This window comes from Triturus cristatus, chromosome 8 (assembly GCF_964204655.1).
Source record: "Triturus cristatus chromosome 8, aTriCri1.1, whole genome shotgun sequence".
NCBI lineage: Eukaryota > Metazoa > Chordata > Amphibia > Caudata > Salamandridae > Triturus > Triturus cristatus.
Window position 1 is genome coordinate 401,471,809 of NC_140591.1, and position 21,910 is coordinate 401,493,718.

The following is a 21,910-nucleotide window of genomic DNA, read 5'->3' on the forward strand; positions in this document are numbered from 1 at the left end:
GACCGCGCGCCCGCGGCCAAGGGAGGGGCGCCATCTAGGGAGACGGAGCCGGCGAGGCCGCCGGTAGCAGTGGCGGCTCACAAATACCCCCGCGGTAGGCGTTCCAGGGGCCCCAGAGTTTCATCCACGCCCCAGGCTTACCCCTCGCCACATACACCACCTTTTCACGAAACATACACCAATCCATATGCTCTTTCCAGGCCGACACCGCAGGGGGCCTCTGGGATCCCCACAATTGGGCAATATCACGCTTGGCTATCATGTATCCCAGAGTCACCCACCGCGCCTGCGGGACCGAGTAGTCATTTGGTTCCCAGACATTCAGCAAGCATCTCCTCGCTTCAGGCAGCAGCGCGACACGCGTAACCATTCGTAGAACCTCATGCACACCACGCCAGAATCGCTCCACCTTCGGGCACTCCCACAGTATATGCATGAAAGTCGCCAACGCACCACAGCCACGCTTACACATTCCATCACCGGCAAAACCCATACGTAAAAGCCTTGGCCCCGTCACGTAGACCCGGTGAAGGATCTTGAGCTGGACGAAACGAAGGCGAGCCGGGATGGCCACCTCTTTCGGAGAGGCCACCGCGGAGATCCAATCCTCGTCGTCCAGCTCCAGCCCGTCGGCAACCCAAGCCTCGCGGAGACTAGTCAGCAGACACGATCTATCGTTAATCAATTTTTTGTATATGAGGGAGATCGTGCTGTCCGGGACATGGCCATCTAGCACTCTGTCCTCCAGGGGGGAAGACTCCGGAATGGATGCGACATCCGGGAAGACGGAGCCCAGCGCATGGCGGACCTGTAGGTACCGAAAGTACTCACTGTCCTGCAGCTGAAACTCCGCCTGCAGCGTCTCAAAAGTTTTGAATCCCCCCCTCGTCCAGAGATCTCCCACCGTGCTGATTCCGATCGTGTCCCACTTCTCGAAGCCCTTCGACGTCCACAGGGAGCCCAACCTCTCAGATGCATACAGCGGAGACGCTCGGGTCAAACGGTCCTTCCACCCCATAGCTGCATTAGCCGCGTGCCAGACACGCACCATGACACGCGTCGGTCCCGTCAAACGGGAGTCGGGCGCGCCAGAGCAGAGCGCTCGATGATAATCGCCACCGGGCAGAAGCGTCCTGTCCATCTCAAATGCCGGGTTCAAGGCGGGCCCGTAAAGGCCATGATTAATTGCAGCTAGTTGGGAGGCCCAGTAATACCGTTTGATGTCCGGGAGGGCGACCCCTCCATCGTACCACGGGAGCGTCAATTTAGCCAGAGCAATACGTGGCCTCCCGTCCCAGAACAGGCGCCGCTGGAGGCCCTCCACCTCGCGAAAGTAGCGTGCCGGGACCAGGTCCATGGTATTCTGGAGGGCGTAGAGGAAGCGCGGCAGGGACATCATTTTAAATAAGGCCGCTCGGCCGAGCGGCGAGAGCGGCAGACGCCGCCAGCGCACCACGTCCTCCCTCAGACGCTGGAGGGGGGGCAGCAAGTTCCGCTCATAGCGGGCCTCCGGGTCAAGAGTGATATATATACCCAGGTACCGGAAACCCTGGGAGGCAATCTGGATCGGACAGTCCCGCGGCAAGACCGGGGCCTCCCCGGAGAGCACATAGACACAGGATTTCGCCCAGTTGATGACCAGGCCTGAGTTGCGACCGAAGGAGCGCAAAACATCAACCAGGACGATCAGTGACTTGCGCGGGGAGGCGAGATACAAAAGGATATCGTCAGCATAGAGGGACACGCGGTCCTCATGCTCGGGGGTCCAGCGGAGACCACGGATAGAAGGGTGCCACCGCAACCACTCCGCCAGGGGCTCCATGGCCAGGGCGAACAGGAGAGGCGACAGGGGACAACCCTGTCGCGTGCCCCGCCCCAGCGCAAATGGGGCAGATACTCGCCCATTCACCACCACCTGCGCCAACGGGCCCGAATATAGCAATTTGACCCAGCTGACGAAACCCGGGCCGAACCCAAACCTCGCCAGCATCGCCCAAATATATGGCCATTCGAGCGTATCAAACGCCATGGTGGCGTCCAAGGACGCCAAGATGGCCGGCTCCCGCACAAATGGGACACGCGCGAGCACCCCGTGTAAGCGCCGCAGATTAAGCGCCGTGTTGCGGTGTGGTATAAAGCCCGATTGGTCTTGGTGGACCAAATCGCCCACCACGCCAGCCAACCGGTTGGCCAACACCTTGGCGAGGATTTTGGGCTCCGCGTTCAGAAGCGAAATCGGCCTATAGGATGTGACCCGCTCACGGGGCTTCCCCTCCTTATGGATCACCACAATTGTAGCCAGACGCTGGTCCGGCGGGAGGGAGCCCTGCGAGTGGGCCGCAAGGAACATCGCGCGCAGGTGGGGCGCCAACACATCCGGGCGTAGCTTGTATAGCTCAATGGGAATACCATTGGGGCCCATGGCCTTGCCGGATGCAACCGAGCGAATAGCCGAGGCAATTTCGTCCGAGGTGGGCGGGCCATCCAGCGAATCCCTGTCCTCCACCGTAAGGGAGGGCAGTGCGATGTCCCGAAGCAAGGCATGGGAATCTTCCTCCGAGCAGGGAGAAACCGGGGAGTAGACTTCGCAGAAATAATCCGCGAAGCAGGAGACAATGGCTTCCGGCTCAGTGACGCACACACCATCCACGCTCTCAATCAGAGGCACCACGCGGCTCGCTCTTTCCCTCTTGTCCAACCACGCAATCAATTTGCCAGCCTTGTCACCCACATCATACAATCGCCCCTGCTGCTCTCTACTGAGGCCCCTGGCCGCCTCCGTGACGAGGGCCCGATAGGCCGCCTGCTTTAAGTGCAAAGCATGCAACTTGACGTCTGTTACCCCGCTCCCCAGGTCACCCTCCAGTTCTGCAATCTCGGCCTCAACCCGGGTCACCTCCTCCCGCTCGCGCCGCCGGGCATTGGAAATAAAGGAGAGGGCCTCCCCTCTAAGAACCACCTTGAAAGCCTCCCACAGGGAGATGGCAGACGGGACCGACCCCACATTCTCATCGAAATAGCGCTGTAAGGATTTGATCAAGTCGGCACGAATGGTGGGGTCGCGCAAATACCATGCATTGATCGGGGCCACCCTGCCATCCCCCCTCGGGAAGACATCGAAATGCAACAACAATGGGGAGTGGTCTGAGATACCCCGTGCCAAATGGCGCACCTCCCCCACCCTCCCTGCCTGGGCCGCCGGGACAAGGATGTAATCAAGCCGCGAGAGGCTACCATGGGCCCCCGAGTGGAAGGTGTACTGTTGCAATACGGGATGCTTTAAGCGCCAGCAATCCACCAGGCCCAGCGTGTCTAAGAGGCCGGGCAGCCACGCCTGTGCCCGGGGGAGGTCCCTAGGGGGATGGCGATCCATAGACCCAGAGGCAACCGCGTTAAAGTCCCCTCCAACCACCAACAGGCCACCCGGAAGGACCAGAAGGAGGCGCCCCAGGTCCGCAAATGTAGTGGCTTGTAACCCAGGCGGGACGTACACTGATATAAAGATAAACACTCTACCCTCCATTCGCCCCACCAGAACAGTGTAGCGTCCCCTCTCATCATGGCGCACCTCGTCAATCTCCAACGGGAGCGAGGTCTTGACCATAATACCCACCCCCCGCGAGCCCGAAGTGAAGCCGGAGTGGGCCGCCAAACGATATCCCCGCCTATTCATTGCATGAAAGGTGTTACCTATAAGGTGTGTCTCCTGCAGGAAGACAACATCTGGAGAAATACGTTTTAAATACTGCAGGACCACACCACGCTTAATCCTATCCCCCAGGCCGTTAACATTCCATGACAACACAATCAAATCCCTACCCCCCATCATACGTCAAAACAATCGGTCGCCCCCCACCGAGCATCTTAAAAACAACAAAACAGTTGCGGGTTTGCCTTGCGGTGCTAACAAACAACACACCCCCCCCACCCCCCGGTCCCAACAGAACTCCCCCCTCCCTGCACCCCTGCATGAGCCCAGATAGCCCCCCCAAAGTGCAGTGTGCCTGTCGCCCCATAGCTAAGTACTAACTAGTCCCCCCGAGGAGGAGGGAAGCCCCCAGCAGACCCCACCCGACCTCCATGGGAGGGGAACATACGAAAGCAATATATGGTAAAGGAACAATATCCAGAGCAAGGCCTATACAGTCACCCCTCAATTCTGATCCGGCGGGCCCTCCCCGCCAGCCGCGCCCCCCCCACCCCGATCTCCAGGCAAAGTATCTAACCAGTCCCCAGCCGCCTCGGGCCGGTCGAAGAAGTGCGTACGGCCATCCACCTCCACCCTCAGCTTAGCCGGAAAGAGCATTGAGTACTTGAGGTTTAGGTCCCTTAGGCGACGTTTAATACCAAGAAAGCTCTGTCGCTGCTTCTGGACCGCCGGAGTAAAGTCTGGGTAGAAGTGTACATCCATGTTATCCAGCCTGACCGGTCCCTGTTGCCTGGAGGTCTGGAGGATGGCGTCTCTGTCCCGGAAATTAAAAATCCGGGCAATAATAGGCCGCGGCGGTGCACCGGTCTTAGGGCGGCCCCCAGGGACCCGGTGGGCACGCTCCACCGCAAAAAGCTTACTCAGCCCCCGGGGCTGGAGATGGGTCAGGATCAGTTCTTCCACGAAGAGATCTGCCGCCTCCGCCTCTCGGCCCTCCGGCACACCAATAATGCGAACATTGTTCCTCCGGGCCCGACCCTCGGAATCCTCCAGTCGCCGGTCCATCAGGGCGCTCGCCTGGCCAAGCCGGCGCACCTCCCTCTGGAGGGCCACCACGTCCGTAGTGAGGCTCGTTGTGGTGTGGGCCAGGGAGTCAACCCGGTCGTTCGTTTTTGACAAGTCTGCCCTCACAAGGCCCACATCCACCAGGACCGAGTCAATTTTTTGCGCCAAGGTATCGAAACGCTGGTCCACTGAGGCCTTCATCTCTGCGATGGCGCCCATGACGTCCCGGAGGGTCGGATCCACCGGTTGGGCAGGCGCCTCCGTCGGGCCCACCAGGGATGACCGCGATGTCTCCGGAGAACCCTTCTGGAGCGTGTAGCGATCCATACTATTGGCCTGGTGCGCCGTGCCACGGCGGGTTGTCTTCATCTTCGCCCGGTCGCCATCTTGTTTGGTGGACATGCTGGCCCTTCCACCGTCGTGCCAAGATCTCCAGACGGACCGCCACACCAAATCACGGGTGTCAGGGGGGGGGCGGGGGCGACCACCGGGCCGCGGGTCCACCCACCGCCGGCGGGTCAGCCGGGCACCTGGACGAGGCAACACCACCGCACCCCGCTCCGCAGCCCGACCCCGCCTGAGGCAAGGAGGGCGCAAAAGCGAAAGTGAAAGTGCGGGGTACGCGAGTCGCCCAGCCCCGCTCGCCGCTGTTATTCACTTCGTCCCCGGATCGCCCCACTACTCCAATCCGGGGGGCCGGCGAGGAGAAGGCCGCAACCTTCAATCGATGCTCCCACCGGTGTTCGGGGTCCGATTCGAGCCCAAAAAACGGGTGGCGCCTCCGCTCGGGTTCACCGACACAGTCCCCTCAACAAGGACAGGATATCGCCAGGATTAATTCAGGAGGTCGCGGAGGTCCTCGGGAGCCTCGCACCTACGCGGCCATCTTGGTTGCGCGCTAGGCTCCTCCTCCCGATTATGCCAGTCTTGTAGTGGAACTTCTGCCTCTGGGCTGCCAGGCAGACATCATGTTGGGATTTGGCAGAAGAACCCACCACCCGATTCACACCCTGCTTTACGGGGTGGAGGGTTGTCAGAGAAACAGCAGTGTATGGATGGCAGCACAGTAGGGGATCCGCGACACTCCTGTTTCTCTGCGATCACCAAGCACCAGTTTCTATTAAGCAGCCCTGCGGAGTCATCTTGAGGCCAGCAGTACTATAAACACGCTCGTATAGACCATTTCCCAACTAATATCCTGGAACTATTTGACTACTTTCTAAATTTTGAAGAAAAAGAAACCTGGTGAACATAGAGAAGCAATCTCGTGATACAGACTATGGGAGCGGGAGGTCGGTACCTACATGTAAGTCTTAACCGGCGCCTATATGGGTAGTAATCCACTATATACCGTTTGGGAATCTCTTACAGATCTAAATTTGCAAATGTAATTTTGACTGTAGTCCTTTTTCTGCCATCCCTCGTCACTAAATAGATGAGGCCTTATAGAACTGCCTTGGTCAGTGGCAGTTTTTGGGGGTCATCTTGACAGGAATCTCATTTACCTTAATTTGTTTTTCACTTTCAAACACAAGCACGTATCTAAATACCCAATTAGCCCTCCACAATCAGGATTAATCACCGACTCCTTCACAGAGATTTCACTTTTCAGGACTTTCTAGCATGTTGTAGCAAATTCCAGCACACACTGTTCATCACATAGCAATGTGGAGTTTACAAGTATCACTACAGTTTTCATGCCAAGAAACTACTACATACTACTTTTTGTGGGAGGTTATTAAGAGAGCAGTCTCTTTCAGAAAAAGCACTCATTCAGCTGGTACCCCAGTATTAAAGTGGTACCCTCGTAATAGTACAGAAGATCATGTGCCTTCTTGGTACACAAATTTAGCAAAAGTTTATTTAATGAGGATAGCGTGTATCCTGTGCGTGGATGTAAATGTTTATCTGAACAAGTTTGTCAACCACTCATGAGAAAGCCTTTCCTAATATATGCCATTTGAAATTCATGCCATTTGTATTAATTGTAGCAAGCATCTGCACTGAAATACCAGCGAAATATATTATATTTTACAAACCTGTGATGTAAGTGAGATCCAGGTCAAAGCCATCCTTTTGGTAACGCCTTTTGTTCTCTGAAACCTGAAAGAACACAAAATCATATCCTCTTAAGATTGAAAATAAAACGTGATTTTAATAATGTCATGGTATTGGAATATAATCCTGAGGTAGAAAAAGCCATTGCTGGTTTCATTGAATGTAGAGAGAGATGGGTGAAACTGTTGTCACCAACTGGCAAACCCCAGCATTACCACAGAGACCACCCCTGGGTGATCATGCACACATGATACCAAGTCTAGGAGTTCAGTTGGCAAAATGGCACAGCACCACACAACTCACACCTAAAACAAAAGAGACAAAACATTGCGACCAGAACTAGCAACAATCACTCAGGGCATGTCGCTGGACATCACAGGGACACACCTTCCAAAACAAGTTAACCAGCCGAGACATGGGACGAGCTCCCCTCCACCTCCAGGAATGCCCGACACTAGACCAGGAAAGATCGCAAGACCTGGCATTTCGAATTACCCCTTCGGAGCTACACCCCTATCAAGCTCCCCCCCCCCCCCCACAAGCGCCTTGAGACCCTAACGAGTGAGTAGCATGCTTTATAAACACTGATTGATTGATTGATTGATTGATTGATTGATTGATTGATTGATTGATTGATTGAACAAGAATGCATGAAGACAGCAGCTACATCTGCAGCTTAAGCGAAACCACTTCAGCTGGCAAGCTCACCTTCCCAATATGGCCCAGGCTACTGAAGTGACCCTTTCTAAACCCAGGTTCAGTTTTCATTAGTCCCTTAATTCTTTTGCGTTAAGCAAAACACAAAACAGCCTTTCATCACTGCTTAGTTGGGGCGCCCTGCCTAATCTCCCCATGACATTCACATGCGTCAGCAGATAATAACCTTTCTAGAGGTTTTCCAGGCTTTTTATTTATGTTTTCCATTACGATGTCCCATTCCTTGCATACAGATTCCTACCTCACCAAACCTCAAGGAAACAGCTTGCTCCCTTGTGCACTGCCTCTAAGTGAGTCAAAGGGAGATCCCCAGTGTCAGGTGGGGCTGCGCGCCTTATAAACCCAGTCAAAGCACTACTGCAACATAATCCAGCAAACAGAGCCGCTGTCAACTTCTCCATCACAACATAAGAAATGTTCTCAACAAGCTCATCAAATGGTGGCCTGTACCACGTTGTGTGTCCTGCTCCACATAAACCCCTTAAGGGAAAATTCTGCATGGTATTTAAAATAACTGGCCAATTTTTGAAAAAGTGCCTTGCTGCGCTGTACTGCGTTACAGTTACAGGGCAGGAATGAGCCACATTTAAAACAATACTGCGCACTCCTGCCTTTTGCTCGGCGCTGGCGCACAATGGCCTGCCTAGTGCCATAGCAAGCACCCTTGCACCACAGGCAAGGGTGCCTGCATTGCATGAAGGATTGTTTTTGTGCAGGAAAGGGCACCTTCCTGCACAAAAACAATCCCCTGAGGCATATTCCTCTTTCTATGTGAGCTGCAGAAAGAAGAAGTAACTGGGAGAAATGAAGATTTCTCCTTTTTACACCTCACCTGGGTGGTGTAGCATTTTGTCGCGTTCCCACGTCTACTAGTAATGGTAAATCTGTGAATGCGGTAAGATCTATGGGCATTGCATTGGAACACTCACGCAACTCCCATGGAACGCCTTCCTGGGGAAGAGTACCACACCGCAACGATTTGTGCTGCGTTGTATTACTCCTGATCTATCAAGTCACTTAGGACCACGCAAAGTGACTCTGCGTGGTTTGATAAATCACATTTTAGGGTTTGCGTGGTGCACACGCTCCGCAAACCCTTGATAGATATGGCCCTCACTGAATCCCATCAAAAGACTGTGAGTTGCACCTTCATCCATGAAACATTGTCTACTTTGATATTCCACTTACAGCCTTAAATTACATCCCACTTAAAATGTCAATGAAGCAAGACGAACAGATACACTAAATTTTCACACGACCCACAAACCAGTGGCAATTTCTGCCATGCCTGTGACACTAATGTTCTCAAGATGTGTCCAGACTCCCCCTCGCACTCGCTGTGGCAGCAGGCCTTGCTGTGTGTCCAAGTGTCTGAATTATTCTCTCCACAAAGTAATGTTTTCCTTAATGAAAATGAACCATACTCATGGAGACCGATAAGCTTCATTATAGGATCACCCACGTAGTACAGTGAATGGTTTAAATGGCCGACTTCACGTTTCCCCAGAGTAAGGATGTCCCCTAATGTTAAGCACATGTAAATAGGTCAATGACATTCTAATGATTTTAGTTTCCATCCGGTTCTTCCAAACACATCTCCTATAGAAATCAGGTAAGGTAAATCACGTACTTCTATTGAGTAATGCTGTTGTTAATGCCAAGAAGCCGGACTGGCTGCAGCGGGCACCGGGCAATCCCCCGATGGGCCGCAGGGGTGGGGGCCGGTTTTGGGTCCCTGGGGGCCGTTTTTGCAGCATAGCTGCAAAATCGGCCCTGTAACAAAATCGGCCGAAAACCGGCCCTGGCAAAGAGCTCGGCCTCGGCGGCACCCCCAAACCCCCGGGGAGGGCGGCCGAGCACTTTGCCAGGGTCGGTTTTGGTTCCCAGTCCGACCCTAGTCTGATCTTGGGTAATCCACCTGTAGTTAGTTGACAGGAGCACCTAACCAGCATTCCTCTGAGTTTACACTGATGAGTTTTCTGTTAGACCGAGGCTCACAAAGGGGATAATTTCTCAACATAACACGTCAGAATTTACATATTGGCTTATTTATTTAATTAATCAGCCGACGCTCTGTGGATTCAACCACAAGTGGATAGTGCTGACTTGGATAATAATGTTTAGAACGTAGTAGCCTACAGTGTAGAGCAATTCCACCCAGTAAAGTATTTGTTGTTGCAAATGTAATAGGAAGGTACCCCCTAATTTAATTTTAGGTTCAAGAGGAGGGGGAAAAAAAGAAGAACAATCAGAACCTGTGAAGGATCTCTTGCAGAACCTATATTACTTTTCACAAACAAATTATGAAAAATAAAAAATAATATTTTCTATATAATTTCTCATTCCTAAAGAAATTTGGTTTTTGAGTAAGAAACATGTGTTTTTATTGGGGTCTGTTTAAGCCAACGGCTATTGTGAAAAGTAATATAGGTTCTGCAAGAGGTCCTTCACAAGTATTTGTTGTTGGACATACCGTTCCTGAGTATAATGCACACAAGCAATGGTTTAGGTGCCACCACAGAGCACGGGGAGGAAAACAGCCGAGGGTCTCCAGGGTATCTCCCCCTCTCTGCCAACGTGCAACATCAAGATGGTCCGCAACAAGCGGGCAAAGCCCCCACAGGCCAACCAGCTAGACAAGTTTACCTTCTGTAGCTGAGGGACAGCGGACAATGGGGACATGCGTCAGGAATCGGAGCGGGACAAGGGGGAGGACTGGGACCCCTCCGGGAAGGAACTACTCCTCATGATCCAAGAGACCCGCATAACTCTGGAGAATAAGATTGACACAGTGGCTGTAGACCTGACATTGATCTGTGCAAACATGGAGAAGATCTCCAAGAGGGTACGAGCTCGTGAGGTCACCTTAACAGACCATACCGAGGCCATGCAAACTCTACAGGCTGAAGTGCACCGGCGGAAGGAGAAGACCACCTGCCTCGATGCATGTGCTGAAGACGCCAGGGACTGCTCAAGGCACAACAATATCTGTCTGGTAGGAGTACCTGAACGATGGAGACTGCAGATGCGGAGCACTTTGTGAAAAGCCTGGTGCGCTGCATCGTGAAACTGTAGTTCCTGTCCACCCACTTTGTGGATGAGCGGGTGCATCAAGTCCCTGAGGCACCGCCAAAGCCCAGGGCCAGGCCGAGACCACTCCTGGCCCATATCTTGAACTACAGGGATCACAACACAATCTCTACGGCAGCCGGTCAGCAGAGCCCCATACTTTTCAACAATCATGCACTCATGATCTTCCTGGACTTCACACAGGAGGTCTAGGCAAGGCGCAAATTGTTTGATAAGGTGCAATTGGAGCCTAGGAAATGCAACCTGCAATATATGATGATTTTTCCAGCGCACTTAAAAGTTCTCGCGGAAGGGCTCTCCTGTTTCTTCAAAGCCCCAGAAGACGACTGAGAGTAGCTCGAATGCTGGTGACTGGTGAAGAGAGGAGAGCGGAGGAGCGGCCACACATAGCCATCAAGACTAGACATAGAGGACAATGGCCGGAGCCAGGAAGCCATGCCGAGGCACCTCGAACATTGGAGAAGAGGGTCGTTTTAAACCTACAGTTTAAGGATGTAGGGAGGGAGAAGTTTTGGTTGGGACGAGGGGACACAGACACGGGGGAGGACACACACGTGCACATAGACTAGAGAAACCCAGATTGATGTGCGAGATGATGGTTTCCAATGATGTCTCAGTGGGGGTCTGACACCCACAGTGGGAGGATAACCCCACTCTCTTTGAAAGTTAACAGGCTCGGGCACAAGTGGAAAGGGGTAGTATCTAAATACATCTATAGGCACAACTCTGATAAGGTTCAGCTACAGGAGACACACCTGTACACTCAGGTTAAACAATAGGATCGCGTGGGATCAGGATCCTGGCACATTGGTCTCTACCATTCTGAGTCACACAAACATGGATGGACCCTGGGGGCTGCAATGTGGCAGTTAGTGGTGCATTTGTAGGAGAACTCCTGACAATGGACTCTTGGTACCTCCAGCCAGGGCTACAGGCTAAACTCCTAGGAAAGCTGGGGGACTGGATAATCCACCTGCTCCTAACAACTGCACAACTAGTCGGTGGAGATTTCAATCTCATCATGTCGGGTGGCTGGGACAGGATGCAGGGCACGAGGGCCCTGAAGTGTAACATTGCCAGCGAGCAAGTACAGGGGGGCTCGGGTTAGTCAACCTATGGAGGGAAGAAAACCCCACATGCTGGCAATACTCTTACACATCAGGAACAGCCAGGTCTATGTCTCATATGGATTACTTTTTCGTACCGGGAACCCAGCCGCCCAAGTTTGGAGGCACATACCATTGGGCGTGCTGGATTTCGGATCACTTCCCTCTGGTTACAGGGTTTTTGACCCCAGTATGCCAGGGCTTGCAAAGCTGGAGATCTGACCCATGGGAGATGTCCGACTGGCAAACCAAGGTGGTCATGAGGACAGTTACTGAGTAATAGTTACAGGGGAACACACTCAGTGCAGTCCAAAATCAGTATTTGGGAAGCGTACAAGACAGTGAGATGGGATGTCTCATTTTGCACATCGCTGGAAGAAGAAAGAATGGGAAAGGGTGTCCTGAACCTTGAGGAAAACCTATGTCGGTGAAAGGCGGAGAGCGTGGACAGTCCTGACCCAGACCTCATGCACAAAATCACCCTCACTAGTGACAAATACCACAGGTTGGTGGAACTGGAGGCAAGAGTTCCCTAAAGGGCCAAGCAGCACAGGCTTCATGAGGTGGAGAATAAGGCAAGCAAGTTACTGACCTGGCTGGAACATAGAGAAGAGGGTAGGTAATGGGTACCCAGTGTGGTAAACGTTGGGGGAAGTATGGCTCAAACGGCAGCAGATATAGTGGAAGCATTTGTCACACACCTAGGTACGCTGTACGAGTCTAGGGCTGAGCAGAGAGGAAACAGTACCTGCAATTAATCGCTGAGATCCCAACACTGGCACTGGACTCTGACAACAGAGTTGCTGGACAGGGATAGAGCAGATGAGGATACTGGGAAGGCAATAGGCCTGTTAAAGGCGGGAAAACCCCTGTCCCAAATGGGTCCCAAACTGAATTTGACAAATGCCTCAGGGGCAGGCTGACTGCCCCCTCAGGGAAATGTTCTACCAAGCAAAGCAAAGCATATGGGGCAGATGGGGTACCTGCAGAGAGTCTTACGGACAGCAACATTTATAATGATACAGAAGGAGGGCAAGCCAGCAGACCAATGTGCCTCTTTTAGGCCCAATGCACTGCTAAACCTGGAGGTGAAGATCCTAACCAAGGTACTGGCAAACTGCTTGCTCCGGGTCACTACAAGACACAATCTTAGAAGGCTGTTGGGGTGCCTGGCGAGATTTAGGGACTTGGGGGAGCCATCTGTTCTGCTGGTGCTGAATGCCGATAAGGCCTTTGGTTCACTAGAGTGGAGGTACCTTCTTGCATTGCTGGCAAGGATGGGGTTTGGGCTGGAATTCCTGGCCTGGGTCCAACTCCTATACAATAAACTGTGGGCATGGGTCCGAGTCTAGGGTTTGACTTCACGAGAATTCAACATCGACAGGGAAGCTAGGCATCGGTGCTCTCTCTTGCAATGGCGCTAGAGCCTCTGGCCAACTGAATGAGGGTGCATGCACAAATTAAGGGACTCCGATAGACCTTGGGCTGGGAAGACGTGATCTCACTATACGGTGACGATTTGCTACTATACCTGTCCGACCTGGATCAGTCCATACCCTGTATCTTAGAAATCCTGTCTATCTTTGGAAACTTCTTGGCTGTGCGCATTAAATCAATGAAAGTGGCGGTGTTCCCACTGACTCTTGGACACCGCTGGGTGGGTGGGGCATGCCCGCTGGGCTCCAGAGGGCTTTAAATAGCTAGTTATATGAATTACATTGGACCGAGTGGAATTCCACAGGTGTAACTTGGGACCAATCCTCCAGGAATACAGGGCTGATGTCTCCCCGTGGTGGGGGCTTCCACTCTTGCTGATTGGCAGGGCTGCTCTGTTTAAAATGATTACCCTGCCAAGTTTCTCTACATCAGGGGTCTCCAACCAGTAGCTCGTGAGCTACTGTAGCTCTCCAGCTACCTCAGAGTAGCTCACCTGTATGCAGCCCACCTTATTAAAATTAGAAAGTTTTTGCTAGGTTGAAGTATGATACATAAAAAACAATTGAAATTATACAGCACTAATAATATTGGTAGCTCTCAATACAGAAAAGGTTGGATATCCCTGATCTACGTGCTTCAAAACACACCATATGAAGAGCCAGAGCAGTTCTTTACAGAGGTGAATGTAACAACCAGGCTGCTCCTATCAGACAGGGAGGGGTCTCCTGTATTGCCATTTCCACTCTTACTAGAGGCCCCTACAAAGGAGGCATCACCCTCCCAACCATGCGACTGTACTACTAGGTGATCCAGCTGGTTGTGAATGGGTGGGCTTTCGATCCCCAACAGGTCCCAGCACTGCAGGCCGACAAACACCAGATGAGTCCAGGGGAACACTTGCGACACCTACATAGCATCAGTCTCACAAGGCCAGCCCCACACGGGTAGTATTAAGGACCTGGAGGAAGGCCCTAAAGAGGTTGGAATGGGTATCAAAAGAGATACCGCTATGGGAATCCAGGATACTGGCGGACCTGCAACAGTTCGAATAACAGCGACAGTGGTACATGTTTGTAATTTCAAAGTTGGGGGATGTATGGAGGAGCTGCAGGCTCCTTCCTTCGAAGACCTCCAGACCCAGTATGAGTTGTCTGGCACACAACGCTATTGTTACCTCCAGCTGAAACACACCCTGTCAATCTATGGGCACGCCCTACAGGAGGTCCCAGATGGGACCCTTGAGAGAATACAGGGTACAAAGTTTTGGTAGCCTGCTTCACAGACACACGGTGTTCCAGATTTACAGAATGCTCCTCAAAAATAGCCATCCCTCACTCCCCTCATTGGAGGAGAGGTGGAGGAGAGATCTGCGCACTCTGAAGGATGAGGACTGGGGAGAGGCCCGCAGGCACCCAAGAGAGGTGGCGATACAGGTGGGGTTCAGCCTGGTTCAGTTAAAGTTCCTGCAGAGGGCCTATAATACCAAAACCAGACTGCACCGCATGGGGAGGATAGATACAGATAGGTGCTTGAGGGGGAGTGGGCAACAGTGTATGCTTGTGATTACCAGGGACTCTGACACTAATAGGACCAGGTGGGGGATTGGTTGACGGAGGTCATAGGGGAGATTATTTCACTGGGCCTGACGCTGGCAACGCTGGGAATCTGGGGGGACCAGACAATACTTAAATATGCATTGCTGTGGTGTAACATGGCCCTCATTGTGGCCAGAAGGGACATTGTCTAGCTGTGGGGCTGTGGGAAGACTCCCACAATTGAGCGTTGAGTGACTACCTTAGACTGGTGCATGCAAGCTGAGAAGTCGGTTTACAAGGCCTGCCCAAGGAAAGATTTTTGGGCCCATGGCTGGGCCACAGGGTCCTGGACTAATTAACGTCCCCACCTCGAACTGGGACAACAGAGGGGACGAAGATGTTATGGGCATTGGATGGTACAGTGTGAAGAGACTTCGAACTCCTTATGAAATGAGATTTGAGTCGAAGAACAGGTTCGCTGGTCTATTTTCTGATGTTGGGGGGGTTGGGCCCAGTGTCATTTCAACGTGTCCAATTGATCTTTTCAGCTCCTGTAAACAATAAATGGTCTAATAAAAAGTGTCATTAAAAATAAACTTACGAGTACTTTGTGAATAGAAGGATTATGATCTTTTGACTTGTCAAAGATTGAGTCCTGTAACCAGAGCAGGTGTGAGGTGTAATCTCAACAGAGCTGCAGATCAGTTGTGTCATTATTGGAGGTGTCAAGTGTTAGGGCATCACACCTGTGCACAATGTATGCGAGCGAAGTATTTAAGGATCCATGCAATACAAGACTGCGACAAAACGTTGTGAGCACTGATTGGAAATGAAACAAATACAAGAGTACTCATCTCACCAAGTCTTATAGAGACATAGAAGTTCTCACAGTGGAACCCCTACACACATTGAGATATTCGAAGACTCTGATCAAATATTAGCGCTGATTGAGCAAACAGAACAATCAAAGAAACCAACAGGCAGACCTGATCAGAAAAATCAAGCAATTAGAATGCGGACTATAAAGAGAAAACTATAGAAGATTATATCTTATGGCTAAATACCACAAGGACCAGAAAATTCCAAATCTGTGCAGCAAACACAAGGGCTTTATGGATAAGTGGACAACAGAAGAACATTCATGAGCGCATTGTAAGCAGAGATAGGATGCTTGAAGCAAGAGATACAATTGTAGATTAACCCAGCTAGGTGGATGTCCCTTGAACGCATTACCAAACAAATATACACCTAGATGAGTGAGACTGATGACCGGAAAGCTCAAATATTCAAACTAAATACTTTTGTTTACAAATTTGATACACTTGGCAGGAGTACTTCAAGACTAAAAGCAGAACAAAGAAATTACACATCCTCTTCAGATGTTAGCAGTGACAAAGATAAGAACAGAAACCAAGGAATAAAAATGAGAAACAATTATAGACAACATTTTTAAAATGAAAGAGATTCACCAGTCTCGGCTAGTAGATTAGATAGAGTGAAAGACAAAAGATTAACAATAGGTCGCAAAGATGGTGAATGAGGTGTATATCAGTGCACAGCCGGAATGGGGTTCTGTTCAAGATCACAGGTTAATGGAAGGTGCGCGAGGGCACAGAGTGAATGGGTGTACACCACTGCTCAATGTAAATGTTGGTGTACCCCTGTCCATGGGATGAATGGGATGTTCAACTCTGCAGAGGGTGAATGGGGTGGACACATGTGGAGGGTGTACATTGGGGCACAGTTTGAAGGTAGGCATACTGCTGTGCATGGGTGAATGGATTGCACACTTTTGCAGTGTGAAAGAGAGTGTACTCTAGTTTACAGGGTAAAGGGATGTACACAAAGGCATTTGATGAATGGGGTGGGCACAAGAGCATCAGGTGAATTGGGTGTACACCAATGCACAGTATGAAGAGAAGTGGACCCCTGATCACAGGGTGAATGGGGTGTACACCTGTGCAGAGGTTGAATGAGGATGTATCCCTGTGTACAGGGGGAATGGGGTCTGAACGAGGGTACAGGGTGAATGGGGTGTATTCCTGGGCAAAGAGTGAAAGGGTGTACACAACGGCACAGGATGAAGGTGATGTACACCAGTCCACAGAGTGAATAGTGTGTACACTAGTTCATAGGGTGAAGGAAGGTGTACAAAAGGACAAAGATGAAAGCAGTGGACATGAGAGCACAGGGCTACTAGGGTGTACACCAATGCACAGTAAGAATGTGGTTGTATCCCCGAGAACGGGCCGAATGGGGTGTACACCAATGGATAGTATGAATGTGGGAGTACCCTGTGCACGCGATGAATGGTGGTGTACACTGGTGCACTGGATGAACAGGATGTTCAATACAACCCAACAGCTAGAATGGATTACCACAATAGGTAACTTTCCCCCTTCGTGCAGACTTCATGTCCAGCTAAAAGCTATCAGGCCTTCCTGATGTTTAATAGACTTACCATCCTCCTGGTTACTTTCTCAAGCTGCTTCTTCTGAGATGCAAGGCGAAATATCCTGATCAGGATTATAATTCTCAAAGCTCGCAGGAAGTTGACCATTCTGCCACAAAAAGAGAAAATGTTGCTTTATTTTTGACAACCAACCGTTGTTCGAGCCCTTGCACTTGGAAAGCTCACACCAATATTGACTTCTCACAACTGGCTTTATTTAATGTGTGTTGAATATCCCGTCCACTGTGCTACACGTGCATTACACCCTACTGCACTTGTAATACAGCGGAAGGGGTATTCACCCTATCTGTGACTATTTCATCCGTCAAACTAAGTAAGTGCTTTTAATATTTATTTCCATACTTGTAATTCATGGACTTCTCTGAAAGATGACCCGACTTACGATACTGATAAAATTTCACAGTGCAAATGAACGCCATCATGAAAATGCAGAAACCACATACAAATTCACCATGAAGGAGGAAACACATCTATAACAAAATGGCACCTAATAATCAATACCTTGTAGTATTAATATCTTGCTTTCCTACATTCTCTTTAGTCATATATCTCGTCTCCATGTTCCCTACCACATATTACAATTGAGCATTGTAGCGTAAAGAGCATTGCATTGAACAAGAGGCTGTTGGAATTCTACCCGGAGAGGCTGTGCTGCATGTAGCCAATGATGCAATACAGTACAGATTTTGCATCAGTATTTGTAAGCCACGTTACAACTGGTGGCAAGGATGGGATAGAAGGTTTGGCATGTGAGTCATTTTAGGAATGGTAAAAAAGGTGAAGGTCAAGTGGGTTCTTTCCTGAGGAAAGACTTGTGTAGTTGGTTAGTAAGGTTTGCAAACATAGGATGGTAATTGTCAATATGATAGACTGCAGGGCCTGAGTGAGAAACAATTGCAAAATGACTTGTAGGGTGGAGGAATGCCTGGACAATACCCAACACAAAGTCAACTCAATGATAATGGCTCAAGGGGAAAATATATTGGTCTGCCTAGTCAAGAGCAACATTCTCAATTAGAACCTATAGGATCACTACCCAATAAAGGGAGGTCTAGTCATAAGATCGTGCCTCCCAGGAAATCAGCAACCAATCTGCATAAAAATTAAACTGCAGATCTCGATCCCATATGACTGAGAACAATGGCTCAATAAATACATTAAAAGTGACAGGGTGACACCTGGATACCCCACACTCTACCCTAACTTCAGACAGTTGGAAAGAGCCAATGCACATGCCGAAATAAAAAAAAAAAATTGCAAAAAGCATTATTTCAAACTTAAAATGTGAAATAAAATTAGTGAGATGTCCTACGCCAAAAAACTATTTACTGCAGCAGTGACTCCCACTTTATGAATTATCAATACATTCTTAATTATTTTTTTAATTTTAGCATTGTCAGTAAAGAAGGTGTAAAATAAATGTTTATGCATAATTTATTTCGACCTTTAAGTTTTTCACTATAACAATTTCATGGGGTCCTATTTTGATATTTTTCATATCTGCTTTGACTTCAAATCTCTCCCTGTCTGAGCCTTACCTCGGTATGTTTGTTGCTCCACTGAAGTCCGAGAAGGTATAGACAAATGTAACAATCATCGTGACACCAACAATACCTGCATCCAAAATATTTAACTTAGAGCTAAAATATTCCTTGAACCTGTGATACAAGCAAACACAAACAAAAGGGAAAAAACTGAGTCACCAAAATAGGAAAATATTAAGAGTAACTGAGTCTGCGCCAACCAGTAGCAATGATTAGCTAACATTTACAATTCTTCATACACATATATAATGTAATATGGTCCTATATTGCTTGGGAGCAGTTCATATGTGTCATTAGAATCCCAAGACAGCAATATAAGAATATATTATATGCTATCTGTTAATTAATGTTCCTATTATATGTTTCTTTTCAGACAGTTAGCTTAAAAACATAGTTTTTTTCCAAACCGGAAAATATTTATTGAAAACTGTAAGTCAAATACTGGACTATACTAATAGGTTGTCTGTAGTGAAAAGAAGAGACACATTTTTAATTATGCAGTTAAGAGCGTAAAATGTTAGGAAATAATAATTTGCATTGTTAGAAAAACACCTTGTCAGCAGCAGCAGACCTTCTGCGGAATGGTTTAGTGATGCACTGTTGCTCATGAAGCAGTCTTGCAACCGTCTACAACGTCTCTGGCGCAGGAATTAGTGTGCAACAGATAAAGCTAACTACCACAAGACGCTGAAGGAATACCATAACCAGATTAGGCTCACACGGCACCAGTACTACGCTCAGAAGTTTGAGCATGCCCAGAACTCTTCACGGGAGCTTTTTCTTATAATGAAATGCTTATCTTTCTTCAGTCACTCATCATCCCTTACCACCCAAAAAGAGATCTTCGTTCATCTGAATCCTTCCTTGCATTTAAACCCAGAATAAAAAAGAACAGATGCGGTAGTCGTTCCTTTTCTTATAATGGTGCCATAGGATGGAATGCCCTCCCTCTTCAACTACGCAAGGAACCCAACCTTCTTTCTTTGCGCAGGTTCCTGAAAACCTGGCTGTTCTAATTCCTCTCCTGCCTCTGTTACTCTGCCTCTTCGTCCACAGCGCTGGGAGGCCTACGGGTAGCCAACGCGCTTTACAAATCCCATTTCAATTCAATTCAATCTTCCTTAGAGCGTGGACCACTACCACTCCCTTGGTAGACAATTGCAATCACATTGCCCAGTTCTTTCCGGACAAAATCGCGAAGATTTGTGCTACCTTCCCGAAGGAAGTTAGAGAGGCCTCGGGCCATGCAACATGGTCTCTACCATCAAACTTTGTAGGTGGTCTTATCAGCATTAACACCTTGTCCCTGATAGAGCTACCTGCTCTTCTATCCAAAGTAAAATCGAGTTCTCCAATGTATCCACTTTCACCTACGATGCTGGAGCGTGGGATGGAGGCCATTCAACCGACGCTATGCAAGCTGCTCAACCTGTCTTTTACATCAGGCCAGATCCCCTCTAAGTGGACACTTGCCAATGTGGTACCTCTTTTGAAGAAACCAACACTGGAAAACTTTACTCATATCTCCCTGCTCCCGTTTTTCATTAAAGTAGCAGAAAAACACGTTAATTAGCAGCCGATGAGGTATATTGAGGATAAAGAGCTCCTGCACGAGACCCAATCAGAGATTTGACCTCAGTACAGCAAAGAATTTCTCTCTTAGACTCATGGCTGATAAGGGTAAAACGGCTGTGCTGGTAATGCTGAACCTGGGTGCAGCCTTCGACACTGTATCCCATGGCCTTCTTCTAGAACAGCTCTGGTTGTACAGTGTTGGAGGCCTAGCTCTGAGATGGTTGGAATGTTTTCTTCAGACCCGCACCTTTCAGGTGACCCAATAGCCGTGTTATTCCGAGGTCTTCTCGCTGCAGCAGCGGGCGCCGCAGGGCTCAACTTTGAGCCTGACATTATTTAATCGTATATGCGCCTCCCTGCTGATGTGATTGAGCGTTAAGGCGTAACAATCGTGTCATACAGTAAAGAGACACAGCTAATCATCACCTTGACACAAGATGAAGGAACTTCTATGGCCAGCTTTGCATCCTGTCTGCTTCGATTAGCAGAGTGGATGAACCACGGCTGTCTCAAGCTGGATGTAGATTGTGGTTCTGAAATTCGAACGCAGAGACACTGAAAGGAGCTACCAGGCGCTCTACAACTTCCTTTATTATTATTATCATTGAAGTTGGTTTCTGCAGGGTGCAGCTAACAATGGCCATTAAATGGAATTAGAAAATTATGGTTTTGTTTACCTTTCATGAACACAATGCTGATTAAATTAACCCAATGGGCAATAGCAACGTTCTGGAGAGTTTGTTTGGCTGTCATTGCGGTGTAAATTGTGTGAAACAGGCAGAGATCTCCTGGGTCCTTGTCAAATATGGGCTTTTAATCCAAAACATATAATATAAACAGTCAAATGTGTCATATCTAGATGTAGTGCATAGATTCACACATATATTCATATCCTCTTCATAAAAACAATAAAAGATCAGTTATGGTTAAGAAATAAAACTGAAACCCCCCAAAAATGTGTCAGTTATGGTTAGCTCCACAAATGTCAAGTCACTAGTGAAATCGTTTCTTTCGTTTGCAAAGTCACCTGTGACATACATCACAGGAGAGGGCATAAGCTTTACATTTGGTAAGTGAGTGAGTGAAGGTTTGCATTGATGGTGTGCGGGCTTTGGTTTGCAGAGCTAACTATAACTGGGAGGATTTTTTCAGTTTTAATTCACAGCTGAACTCTAACTATTGGGATTATTAAGTGAAGTTGAGAGCTTTTGTAAGCATAGGTCTAGGTGCCACAACTAAAGTGAGCTATAACTTTAGTCGAAATAGTAAAAGTGTTTTACCATTGGTTGCAAGGATATATGGGGTGGATATGTGGTAGGTGTGGGGGCGAATCATAATGCCTCTGGATTATGTTACAGCCTGCTACCATTCAGCCTTCAGCACAGTGCAGTAGACGTTGCTGCAGTCCTACACAAAATAACGTTGAGGCTAACCACTGCTGCACATATCTTTTGGTTGTGTACAATGGTAGTTCTCTGCACACATCCAACCTCCTATGCAGTCACCCACCAACTGTACATCCAGTTTGCAAGATGAGCCCAATTCTACTATCTCAACTATTATGCAAATCTGCCAAATAGTGTCAAAGGTATTAGCAAATCAAAACCCTTTTGATACCTCCCCTTTAAACGACATATGGAAATATAAAGAGCTAGCCAATT

At 49.2% G+C, this 21,910-nt stretch overlaps 1 protein-coding gene across 3 annotated transcripts in view; it reads right to left on the minus strand.

The window, feature by feature from the left end:
* LOC146802188 (phosphatidylinositol 3,4,5-trisphosphate 3-phosphatase TPTE2-like) overlaps positions 1-21,910 on the minus strand; it is a 276,700-nt gene that overhangs the window by 121,287 nt on the left and 133,503 nt on the right. For all 3 annotated transcript variants that reach the window (XM_085621775.1, XM_085621774.1, XM_085621776.1), the window contains exons 6-8: positions 18,669-18,788; positions 17,119-17,218; positions 6,754-6,817 (exon numbers count right to left, since the gene is read on the minus strand). In XM_085621775.1, the coding sequence (XP_085477901.1) occupies positions 6,754-6,817; positions 17,119-17,218; positions 18,669-18,788 (284 nt within the window). The remainder of the gene's footprint in view (positions 1-6,753; positions 6,818-17,118; positions 17,219-18,668; positions 18,789-21,910) is intronic.